The sequence below is a fragment of the Anastrepha obliqua genome, chromosome 2 (genome assembly GCF_027943255.1).
Source record: "Anastrepha obliqua isolate idAnaObli1 chromosome 2, idAnaObli1_1.0, whole genome shotgun sequence".
In the NCBI taxonomy this organism is placed as follows: Eukaryota; Metazoa; Arthropoda; class Insecta; order Diptera; family Tephritidae; genus Anastrepha; species Anastrepha obliqua.
In genome coordinates this window covers 47,392,804-47,405,867 of record NC_072893.1, presented here as the reverse complement: position 1 = coordinate 47,405,867, position 13,064 = coordinate 47,392,804, and the positions used below count along the sequence as shown (strand labels likewise).

At 39.7% G+C, this 13,064-nt stretch overlaps 1 protein-coding gene across 1 annotated transcript; it reads left to right on the top strand.

Annotated features, from left to right (window-relative positions):
* The first annotated feature begins 2,317 nt into the window (after positions 1-2,317).
* LOC129238122 (ctenidin-3-like) lies at positions 2,318-3,191 on the top strand. Its single transcript, XM_054873161.1, has 2 exons — positions 2,318-2,323; positions 2,403-3,191. The coding sequence occupies exons 1-2, from the start codon at positions 2,318-2,320 to the stop codon at positions 3,189-3,191; spliced, it is 795 nt and encodes a 264-aa protein (XP_054729136.1).
* Positions 3,192-13,064: the final 9,873 nt, after the last annotated feature.

Below are 13,064 nucleotides of genomic sequence, written 5' to 3'. Positions count from 1 at the left end.
GAAGCCATCCTATGAACCGGGACGTATGGAGCGCCATAGTAAAGGCTCCTTCCGAGCTGCAAATGCTCTGATGCTGATGATGACTATTACATACAACAAAAACTATATAACACAAAGTTTAAAATTTTGTACAAACTTTTTAAAAATTTCAGAAAAACTTTGAAAATTTTTAACCAGAAATTTTTGAAATTTTCTGGGTATGCGGAGTACAGCCTATTGAATTTTAGTATAATAAAGTGCAAGTTTCAAGTGACTACAAAATATCGTTGAGTTTGGAAAATTTTTTCGTTGACGCTGCTAGATCTAGCTGGGTAGATAGGTGAAATTGTTGAAGTATCAGTCTAGTACTCCCCAAGTAGCACTAAAGCGCCGTTTTGAAACCACCATGAAACCACCAACGGGCAGATATCTACAGCCAACTATAGTTAATGATGTAATGGAAAAGATTAATGGGATTAAGATTAGAGCACTTCCCCAGGCTGTCGAAAAAGGGAGCTCTAAGTGACCTTAATCGTCTAGCTGACAAATCCGGACAGTTCCCTTCTCTGAAAGATCCTCACAGTTTCTGCAACGGGGATAAATAGTAAACCCAGCTTTTCCGCATGTGTGCCGATCATCCAAAGACCGGTAAGCACAGCTACGAATTTGTAAATTGAATGGCGAGGTGCCGACAGAACTTTCAGCGTCCTGCGTCTATTGTACTGAGGCCAAATGGTTTTCGAAATAGTACACGAAGAATTGCGCCGATTTTTGAAATAAGTTGTGCAATTCTCTTTTAACAACAGTCGGAGGGATACCGATGACCGGGTAGAAGAACTTTGATAACCATACTGTTACTAATTCAGTCCCTCCTTGGCAAGTTCATTAGCAATTTCATTTCCCTATGCCTTTCTATGTCCTGCCAATCAGATAGGAGAAATGTTACCTACACACCCAGGATATTTGATCTTTACCTTACAGGAGTTGACTAGTTTGGATCTGTGCTATGGCGCCATCAGTGTATCGCCGCTTGAATATCGGAAAAAATGTTAATATCACCCTCGTTCCCGCGTTCCCTAAGCATTTTGCATACCTGCAGGATCGCAAGCACTTCTGCCTGAAAAACACTAGCAGTTTTGGCAGTTTTAAGGAACTCAAAGATGTCAGCTTCGTTATAGATGTTCCCCTACTTCCCATTTTGCCTACTTTGAAAGATTACCCTGACTCGACCCTCAAACTCCAGTTGGCGGATACAAAGATATGTAAGAAGCTCAGAGAAATACGGTGTTAACTGCCTAAAAATGCTACCATGTCCCTTGAGAGGTTGCCTCCAGAGGCCATCCTTCATTAAACTGATTGCACTTCGAGCAGAGATGGAAATAAGTGAGTCGATTGGACGTAAGTGCAAAACGATATTAATGGCAGCACAGGGGCAAGTTTTACATGCTCCGGTGATGCCAATGCATGTTGTCCTTTGCACCCTCCCAAGTTTAGTGATATTATAGCTCTTCTGAAGAGCTTCGCTCCAAACCAGGGGTCCGCACTTTAAAATTGGCATAACCACTAAGTTTTAAATCCAAAGCATGACCTGTGACTTGAGTCCCCGTTTTTTGTCGAACATAGACTTGCAGGAGTAGAAAGCTATGCTGGCCTTCTGGAAGGGTAACCATATAAAAAAATTACTTTGTATGGAAGCAATTAGTTATTAAGCTGCACACTCGAAATTTTTCTAAAAATTCTATATTAAAAGACTGGGCTATACTTATTCAACGTAGTGTATGAATATACGTGCAACATTTTTTCATGCTTATCTCTAATTGCATAAGCGAACCTTCATCAGTCCCCCCGTATACACACCCAAGTACATATACAGCAGGTTAATATGATTCGTATGCATGTGTGTGTAGATCCATACGCTCTTAGTTATTTTATTCTTTTTAGCCCAAAAGCGTTTACTAATTGTTTTGGTCTTCATCACACATCTGAAATCAAGTTCAATAGCGCTTCCTTCTAAGCTTCGAATTAAAATTCATATATGCATGTACTTAAGTATATAATAAAATTATCAAATACATTTTATTTTTCTTTAAGAGTTATTTTTTCTTTATAAAATAAGAAAAAGAAAGAACCGGCGTGATGCCAAGAAGTCCATTCGCCAGTGTTCTTTTGTTGTTGCTTATAAAATGTTTAGTATGTTTTGCACTAAAGTTTGTTTTTATATAATAAAAATCTTCTGATTTCGTCAGAGTCTTGCTGGTTTATAAAACAGAGAGCTCTGTCGCGTACAACCATTAGTGTGCTAAATTCGTTCTTAGCGGCGTGTTTTGCCATTACCGAAATGAAAGTGAGTCTAATAGCGCGAAAGGATTACGCAACAGCCCCTGCATAAATTTATATTATTTAATTTTTTTTCTTCATTTCAGTTATTCGTATGCTTATTGGCACTTAGTGCCTTAACGGCATCCGCCCATGCGGGATTACTTGGAATATTAGGCGGCATTAAAGGAGGCGGCGGCTACAGCGGTGGTGGTGGCTACAGCGGTGGCGGTGGCTACAGCGGTGGCGGCGGCTATAGTGGTGGCGGCGGCTACAGCGGTGGCGGTGGCTACAGTGGTGGCGGCGGCTACGGTGGTGGCGGCTACGGTGGTGGCGGCGGCGGTGTCCAAGTCGTCAAAGTCATTTCAACCGGCGGCGGCGGTGGCGGCTACAGCGGAGGTGGTGGCTATAGTGGAGGCGGCGGCGGCTACGGAGGTGGCGGCTATGGTCATGGAGGTGGCGGCTACGGAGGTGGCGGCTATGGTCATGGAGACGGCGGCTATGGCGGTGGCAGCTATGGAGGCGGCCACTCCGGTGGCGGTGTTCAAGTCATCAAAGTCATCTCAAGCGGAGGTTATGGCGGCGGCGGTCATGGTCATGGTGGTGGTGGCTACGGAGACGGTGGCTACGGTCATGGTGGTGGTGGCTACGGAGGTGGCGGCTATGGTCATGGCGGTGGTAGCTACGGAGGCGGCAGTTACGGCGGTGGACACTCTGGTGGCCAAGTTCAAGTCTACAAAGTCATAACATCATCTGCGGGAGGCGGCAGCTATGGCGGCGGTAGCTACGGCGGCGGTAGCTACGGTGGTGGCAGCTATGGAAGCGGCGGCGGCGGAGGCGGCTGGGGCGGTAGCGGCGGCAGCGGAGGCTGGGGCGGTTGGGATCGGAAGAAGTAAGTTATGGAGCCTCGTTGCCGGAGAATAACTACCATTTGCGTTTCCTAGATGCCATAAATTCGATTTGCATCTAATGGATTTCGATCACTGCCAAGTTTTTGTGTTCTTTGAATGTTCAAATCGAAACGCTAAGAACGTTTTTATGTACAACCTTTTCTTAAATAAGCTGTTAACGATTAAGCATAGAATAATAATTCAAAATAGAAAAATGTATCTATAAAAATGTATTTATTTTAAATGTCTTAGCATCTATTAGAGCCAGATATGTGGGGTGTAACCAGTTTTGGAAAATTTAGACTGAGTAAGGCACATTAAGCGGGTGGCAGCAGTGGAGTTGCAATTTTAATTTTTTTTCTATTTATTTGGACCTTAAATTTTCAAATTTTGTTTAGGCTCCTTTGAACTGTCAACCTTTGTTTATAGATTTTAACATTCTGTGAACCAAAAGCAGAAACAAAATGCATTGCTCCTGCTTCTTTTGCTGAGCTTCTTTGCTGATTTCTGGTGCAAATCACAACGATATCCAATGACCGTTGGCTTTTAAATTTCAGCCTTTGGAGATCGTTGAGTGTTCATTTCTATATATTAGAAGACAACTTCTCTCCAACATTTTTATGTTTCATATTCGCATGCCATTTTTAATTTAATACCTACAGCCATTATATCACCTATTCGCGCATGCACACTCGCCTAAGGCGACTGGATTACGTCCGGGTGTGCACGAAACGCATGCATCTGCATTATTTATAAAATTTGAAGAAGCGCTAATTGATTGCAAGTTCTGGTTTCTTTATCGAGGTCGTCTTCTTTTAGACGGAATAATTTAAAACGCCAGCCGGCTCTGCAAAACGAGTTCGAAATCATATTTTCGTTTTTAAAGAGAGATAGTTGTTGGAAATTACTCAAAGTAGTTAAAAAACAGTGAAATGCTAATAAAGTAATTTGATTCTATCGCCCACCTGAGTCATATCATTATTGCTATATCGGGGTATCCTCAAAACTTAAGCAATAACTAGGCTTCGATTTTTCGCCGCAACTTAATTGTGAATTCAAATCATAGCAACCAGTTGTTCAAGTGCAATATTATTAGCAAATTCATTTCGAAACTTGTCTACCACTTAAAACTCCATCATTTTAGTTAAACAAATAAAATTAGCATTTTGAATGGTAACCCACAAGAAAAGAAAAAGAGTCGCTAATAAAAACTTGGTGGAATTTGCAAACAACGAAGCGGTTTAACGAATATGGGGTGTTCCAATAAGTTCGAATTTTTTCGATTTAGCGCCAATTTTATATGTAGGGCGTTTAGTTTCGCTGTACGATGGCTTTCACGTGCTTCCATCTACTGCTGACATATAGAGAGTTTTGCGGAGAGGACTTGAAAATATTATAGATTTATTGAGATATTATATTGCATCTAAATACTTGTCGTAATTGTCTTATTAATTGGAAAAATTTAGGCGATTTTAACCCAACATTTTGCCGCCTTAGCCGAATGGATTAGTGCGTGACTACCATTCGGAGTATATAGGTTCGAATATCCGTGCATCAAATATCCAAATGAAGAAAAAGGTTATTCTAATAGCGGTCGCCTCTCGACAGGCTATAGCAAACCTCAGATGAAAAAGCCCCTCAGCAGAAAAATATCTGCCGTTCGGTTTAAAACTGTTGGTCCCTCCATTTGTGGAACAACATCAAGGTTCGCCCCACAAATAGGAGGAGGAGCTCGGCCAAACACCTAATAACACAAAACATTCATCATAAATGTTTGGGCAATGCTGCTGAAGTGCTAGTTTTTGGCTGGATATAAATCCGAGTCGTTCCGGTAACGTAGTCTCACTGTCTGTGTGAATGTGAAATCCACGAGCTGATATTATTGTAAGGGTTCGTTGCACGGCAATGATAAGAACGATCCCTTTCCACATAATAATGTGGCAAACACTAAGAAAATGTAAAAGATCCAGTGATTGGCTTTTATGCCAATAATATGAAGGATGCCAACTACATTCACTAAAGCTAAAATTACGCCATTAAATATACTTCTGATAGACCTTTATGCAAAAAAGAATGCATGAAATACTGACATAAGCTTGAAAAGAATAAAAAATAAACTACGACTGCGTTGATGGGAAAAATTTACATCCCTATAGATACCGACTATTACCTTTCAAACTTCAACGAAAACCATGACTAGGTTATCCGCGTACTCAGAGGAGGGAATGTAAAACTTGCCCTGAATGTCGTTTTGCACTTGCTTCCTATCGACTTTTACGTTATTTCCATTGCTGCTCTAAGTGCAATCAGGTTAAAAGTGGTTCGCCCCTGGAGGCAATCTCACAAGGACATGGTAGCATTTTTAGGCAGTTAACACCGCATGTTTCTGAGCTTCGTATAGATCTTTCTATCCGCTAAGTGGAGTTGGAGGCTCGAGCTCGGACAATCAAGTAGGCAGGACTGGAACGATGATCTTTACCAATGCTGATACCTCTGTGGGATACGGTACACTAGACAGGGCTAGTTTACTGGGGCGGCAGCCCTTGGTCGGGAAAAACCCGAGTAATTCCGGTAACGTAGAACCGGATGCCATGGGAATAGTACCTCTGTCTTCAGTGACGGTTCCATGATGGAATTGGGAGTCGGAGCAGGAGCATTCTCTAAATCACCCAATTTATATATTTCATAAAAATTGCCGAATACTGCTAGTGTTTTTCAGGCAGAAGTGCTTAAGATCCTGCAGACATGCAAAATGCTTAGGGAACGTGGTAGCGAGGGATCAAGGCTCTGACGACGCCATGGTGAAGATTCAAGTCAATTCCTGCTTCTGATTCCAGGTCAGAGGAACATACAGTGAGGATTGAATTGGTCTCAGAGACCTTCTACCCGATCATCGGCATCCTCCTGATTGTTGTTGAAGGGGAATGGCAGAACTTGTTTGTCAGGAAAGCGCAGAAGAGGTGGGGCCCAATTTCTGAGCTGATGTGATTCCGAGCAATGACATCTGCAGAAACTGCCGTTATGTGGTGGAGCAGGAGACTACTTAAAATATTCTATGTCATTGGTGAAAAGTTAAAACGTTTGGTAGTTACTTCTTTGAGAAACTCAAAGATCTGAGTTCCATGAATATCAGATAATAGACGAAATTTATTCTAATTACAAATTAGTTTTAGGGAAGTGTGGTAATTGTAAACCCTATGCGGTGCCCCCAAGGGTCAGCTATTTATGTTAGTGTGTCCCACTTTCCGAAGAAAATCATCTTCGAACCTAATGTTTGTGTTAATAAGCGGAATTGTCTCTTTTGGGAAACTGAGAATCTATACGTGATACTTCAACGTCCTTTCCATTCCAAAAAAACCATTTTTTGGCACGAAAAATACATTGCTTGGATCACTCAAATTTCGAGAAAATAGCTGGTAATACAGTTACTGCTAACGTAATTCAATATTACAGAAAATAATTCGAAAAGTTGTATTTCGAAAAATTTGTCACATAGTAAATGAAACAATGACACAGTTTAAGGCAAGAGTTTGAAGAAAGACTTATCTCACGCTAGGCGACGTAGATTCATCTCGAGCACACGTGATTTTACCTCGTTGAAATTATTTATTTGAAGTCTTGTGAAAGGGAAAGTTCTTATATATTTTAATAGGTTGGGCCAGCTTGTTGCTATTGTCCAACACTCGCAGCCTCATATCCAATTGGAACACTGCATGGTGAACTTGCGCCGATCGCTCGTAAAACTAATTTGTACTGATCAAAAACTTTAGAAGATCTTTGATCTCCTCAGCTTTGATATTATTAAATAATTGCCTACCTGAAGTGGTGAATATTTTTCTGGATAGCTCATAACAATGGTACAGTAGGTGTAGAATCGTCTCTTCCTCTTTTCCACCCAGACAACCTTTAACCTTAATATCAGAATTTTCAAAATAGGTAGTCTCATTGGAACATCCCATACATTGCATATCCATATTTATGAGATGTAACTTTTATGCTGGGGGATTTACCCTGAAGAATACATATTTTGGAGGGTTTGTCAAAAACAAAAAAATATTAAAAAGTTTCCGTTGAACGTTTAATTATGCTAATCTGGTTCCTAGTAAATATTTATAAAATCTGAAATTACTATTAGTGCTTACATAACGTGATGAATATTTAATTAAAAAAAAAAGAGAAAACTATAAACGGTAACCTTTCACTGTATTCAAGATGGTTTGATGACGCCTGTGGGGTCAACCAGGGAAACCTCACAAGAGTTAGGAGGAAAGATGAAGCAAAACAAATCGATATGAAAAACTAGCGAAATAGTATTGGATCGTTGACATGATCACATTTTTATTGCAATGTGGGTTGCAAAACTTATGTAAGTAAATGTTCGTGTTGTGCGTTATTAAATAAAGGAAATAATAATGAAAAATAAACTTCATATTTAGACAAATATTACTTGCTCCTTTTGTTCCGCTGACAAAGGATGAACTCAGATATTCACGAATTTTCGCATTGAAGTCTCGGTGAAGTCATCCATCTCAGAGCTAATCATGCAATGAAGTTCGATAACCAATTCACGACCACCATTATATGAAATTTTTAATTGCTAATGAACTATTTCCACTTTTAAGCCAGTAAAAGGTTAAAATGACTGATGAGTTCGTTAAAGAATGGCGACATGCCATCTAACCGCAGTTGTATAATAGTTTTTTTTGTAAATGTATGAGTCACGTGCGTGTAGATGTTGACCATGTAACTAGTTGACATGATTATTTTCCATAACTGTTAACTGTTTGTCATTGAATAATTTATGTCTACTTAGCAAGCGAAAGTACAACGACCTCCTCTGACGTAAGGGCTAAATTAAGAGAATATCAACTTGAAGATAAAGGTGCCAACAAACTGATTATAATACCCTTAAGATAAATAAGATAAAGATAAAACAACAAAAGAAATAAAATAACACACGTGAAATGAAATAGGAAACATGCCAAAAAGTATTACATGGTGCCTCAGAAATTAAATGTAACATCACGGCTAAGTTTTTTTACCGAAGAAACCTGAGAATTTATTTGAAAAAAAAATAAAATTTAATAAAATCGTCCTACAGCGCCATCCGGCGTAGAGCTAGTAAAAACAAACCTCCGAAACAAAATCTTCGTATCAAAAACGGTATACAAGGTGGCCAAAAATTAATCACACTATCGAAAGTTTGAAGTATTGGGTATGGAAATAAATTTCCGTCCTTTCTTAGTCACAGTTACGCATTATTTAAACAATTAAATAATACATGATATTATGTGAAGTATGCGTCATTGGAGGCTACAACTTTACTCCATCTTTCAGACAGCATACGGACTCCTCTGACGAAAAATTGATCCATTCATTGAGCCAGCCATGCTCTCGTAAGAAGTGTCCCGCTCTCCAATAAGGGCTGACTGCATTGATCGGAACAGATGGTAAACCGAAGGTGCAATGTCTGGGGAATACGGTGAGAGGGGGAAAGATTTCCCAGTTCAGTCCCTCTATATGTTTCTTGACCGATTTAGCGACGTGTGACCAGGCGTTGTCATGCAGCAAAATTAGTTTGTCATGTCTACCGTCCCATTCCGGCCGCTTTTCTTTGAAAGCTCGATTCAAACGCATTAGCTGCAGCCGGTTACGATAGCCAGTGATGGTTTCAGATTGTTTAAGGAGTTTATAATAGATGGCACCCTTCTGATCCCACTAATCCCACCAAATACACAACATAACCTTTGAAGCATGAATATTTTTTTCGCCGTTCGATATCCCTTTCCTTCAATGATGGAGCACGCAGTTACCTGCTTTCTAGATCATTCACATCGCGTGAAAACGTTTACCGACGGTTGATCTGTCAACACGCAACTCTTTAGACATATCATCAAGGGTTCGACATGCGTCTTCATCCAATAATTGTTGTAGTTGAGTATCTTCGAATTTTATGGTTGCCCTTCACTCATGTCAAATAGCGACTTTGGAAGCGCCGAAACCACTCTTTGTAAGTTGTATTTGATGAAACGTGATTACCGTAAATATTGATCAATATACGACACTGCGATCGCAAGCTCACGTATACACCTTCTAATCACCAGTATTTACAAAAATAGTATCAGCAGCGACACCTCCTTTTACGAGGGCGGAATCTCATTCCCATATCCAATAATTAAACAATAAGTAAGGATATCTTCCTTATTTAAGCAAAACTCAAAAAAAGTCATTAATCTATGTAGTGGCACACTAGCAACTGATTTCACTCAATACCGAGCCAGAAGTTTGATTTTGTCGCATAGTGTAATTGACGTATACGCTAGAGCACCTCAAGATGTATAAAAATAGCAAAGAACCGAATTTTTTCGATCCCCACTTTTGCGGATAGCTTGGAGAAACAAAAATAAAGCAGGCCCTGAGTACCTGAAGCCAAAGAATTCATGGCCTGCCATGTTCGTCATTCTCGATGGACTCACGATTTCTACTGAAGCATTCATGCCACTCGTAAACGACTGATTTCTTTATACTAACATTACCGAAACAGACTCCCAACATTTCCAAGGTTTTTAGCACCATTGAATCTATTTTTAACGCAAAGTTTAATACAAACTCGTGGTTGGGAATTCAAATCCATTTTTGAAACTGTAAAAAATCGAAGTCACGTGCAGAGATAGATTTATTCAAGACGGCGTAATTTTCTCAAATGTCAACCTATGGTAATAAAATTTTAGTAGGAATGTCAATGTGGTACCCTCTTCTTCTTCTTAATTGGCGCGATAACCGTTTACACGATTTTAGTTTAACAAAGCGCGCCAGTCGTTTCTTTCTCGTGCTAGTTAGACACACCAAGTGAAGCCAAGTCCTTCCCCACCTGATCTTTCCAGTACAGAGGATGCCTTCCTGTTCCTCTACTACCACCAGCTGGTACCGCATCGAATACTTTCAGAGCCGGAGCGTTTGTATCCATGCGGATGACATGACCCAGTCAACGAAGCCGCTGGATCTTTATACGCTGCACTACGTCTATGCCGTCGTAAAGCTCATACAGCTCATTGCTCCATCGCCTACGATACTCGCCGTTGCCAACGTGCAAAGGTCCAAAAATCTTCCGCAGAATTCTTCTCTCAAACACTCCAAGCGACGCTTCATCGGATGTTGTCATCGTCCACGCTTCTGCGCCGTACGTTAGGACGGGCATGGTGAGAGCCTTATAAAGTGTTAGTTTTGTTCGTTGAGAGAGGACTTTACTACTCAATTGTCTACTTAGTCCAAAGTAGCACTTGTTAGCAAGATAGATTCTACGTTGGATTTCAAGGCTGGACATATGGTCCAAGCAGCTCACAACTTCCCGGCTTAGCCCAAGTAGCCTCTGGGTAGCTTCCGAACACCACCCGTTCGAGAGCGAGGTAATGTGAGAAGGTGAAGCAACCTGCTGGACAGCTGGTTGTGCTCTGCGTTTGGGACCCGTCACGTAAAAATGATCAATGAAAACACGAACAAAGCCTCGGATGTGGCAACGTACCAAAAAAAAAACAAAGCAAACACAGAACTCAAATCAGTTAACTTAGAACGGTTGGTCGCGGAATTTTTTGATCAAGGTATATTTATAATTGCATTTAATAATAATAGTTAATAAATTAATCTCTCTATGTAACATAAGATCAACCGCATCGGGATCCCAGGTGCTCACGGCCCATAAATAAATTAAAAGATACGTTGCAATACTAGGAGGCGTTAAATTAATCATTCAATTCTGTTTTCGAGTAACTTTTTTGCTAAATTGAAAAAAATTGAGTGATGGGAATTTTATTTTGACCTTTGCGCGCTACTTTGTTCGTCTGTTTCTGTACGAGTATACAGCAGCTGTCTAGTTCACAAGTGTAAAATTTGATTGAAGTCCGAGATCATTTGCAAAAATTAAATAAATAAAACAAAATAAATCTTCCGATAAAGTCATCAATTTTGCGTCCTCTAAGTCCTAACACTGTTACTGTATAAGGCCTAACAATACGAAGGTTCTAATCCACAGCTGACTTCCCACTGAAACAACGAAAAATATCTTTCACAGACCACTACCAGATATCGCATCCACAGTACTGAGCAATACGCTGATGTTAATACCAAAAATTATGCACTGCGAGAGCAAACTTCTATTCAACGTCACAGTACGAAAGATCGTCACAGCTTACAATACAAAGCAAAAATCACTCGGTTCTGACGCGATGCATCACACTCGCCAAAGAATTGAACATCATATCGACACCAATGCTTATGAGAACACCAACATACCCTCAGTGTGTTTCCCTTAAATCCTGCTCCCATAATAAATTATTCTGCCTTAAAAAAATTGAAACAGCATCGGTCGCATAAATACAGCACTACAGCGAAGCTACTGAACCTTTTCGAGCAGAATGGGATTTTATATTCACTGACGGATCCAAATCAGACACCAACACAACATTTGCTGTGAGAAATAGCGACGGTGTCACAGTTTTTGTCGGTGCACTGCCTACATACTGCTCAGCTTTCACAGCAGAAGCAGCTGCACTGCATGAAGCAGTAATGTTTGCCTCCCAAACTAGCAAAAAACATGTCATATGCAGCGACAGCAAATCCGTCATTGAAGCCTTGCAGAACCCAAAAAACGATTAACATATCGTCTCTCCAATATGATAAGAAATATATATTATATATGAAAAAAATACGCAATAAAAATATTGTGGGTTCCTGGTCATGCTGGAATCAAAGGCAACGAAGTCGCTGATGAACGTGCAAATAAAGCACGGATGCAGCCATTACATTTTTTTAACCACCTCAGCACGGATCTACGGATATATGCCTCGAATTACTTAGCCGGAAAGCTCAAGCATGATTGTGCCACATATTAACACTACTACACATTAATAATCCCCGTGGAACTAAACCGATTTTCCCATCTGACTCTCCTTGCAGAGGTATCAGAACTTTTATGCGTCTACGAATTGGACATTCAATTCCCACTCATAGTCATTTACTAAATGGAGCTTTGAAGTCGACATGCTCATACTGCAATAGACCAGATTAATCAGTACAACATCTCCTGGACGAATGCAGCAGCAAACCCTCTGTCCATCTGAAATTAGCAACCTCTTATAATATTAACGCTTTCCTTAAATTTCAAATCTTAGCTAAACTAAATATATAAAATTATTGTTACTTTCATCCGATATAACACCAAATTTTTGTTTTGAATATTTAATGTAAATTATCTCTAAATTATCTAAAATAGTCTTATCAGTATAAATCTTGAGCCGAAGGCTTTAGTAGCCAGAGTTCTTGCTAAATTTTAGTTTGTTCTTTTTTTATAACTATTACTCTTACATATAAATAAATAAATAAAATAATCTTTCACAGATTATGCAAGTTTAGCGTTTATCCAAAAAATTTTGCGCCACTAGTTGCACACCATAAATTGCGTTAAAATTGTATTATGCTGTACACAAAAGTTGCTAAATGTGCAACTACAAAAAAAATAACTGAGCCTCAATCAAAATTAGATAAAAAGAAAAAAACAATAAATAAAAGGCCGATTCATTGATCAGATATAACGATAACATCTGGTTAGACGAGCCTAATAAAATTTAAACATTTTTTATACATACATGTGTACATATAGTATGTAGTACACATTCATGCATACACACACACATATGTATATACTACACAATAGCCAAATTAAGAGAGGGCGAAATAATGCAACATTGCATGTCAAGTTCAGCTTACCACATCAACAATTTTAACACTCTACAGCAATGCTTTCAGCAGCTGCTTTTCGATTTGATGTTGTTTTTGCACAGACAAAACAAGTAGATATGTAGTTGTGTATTAAGTAGCTCGGGA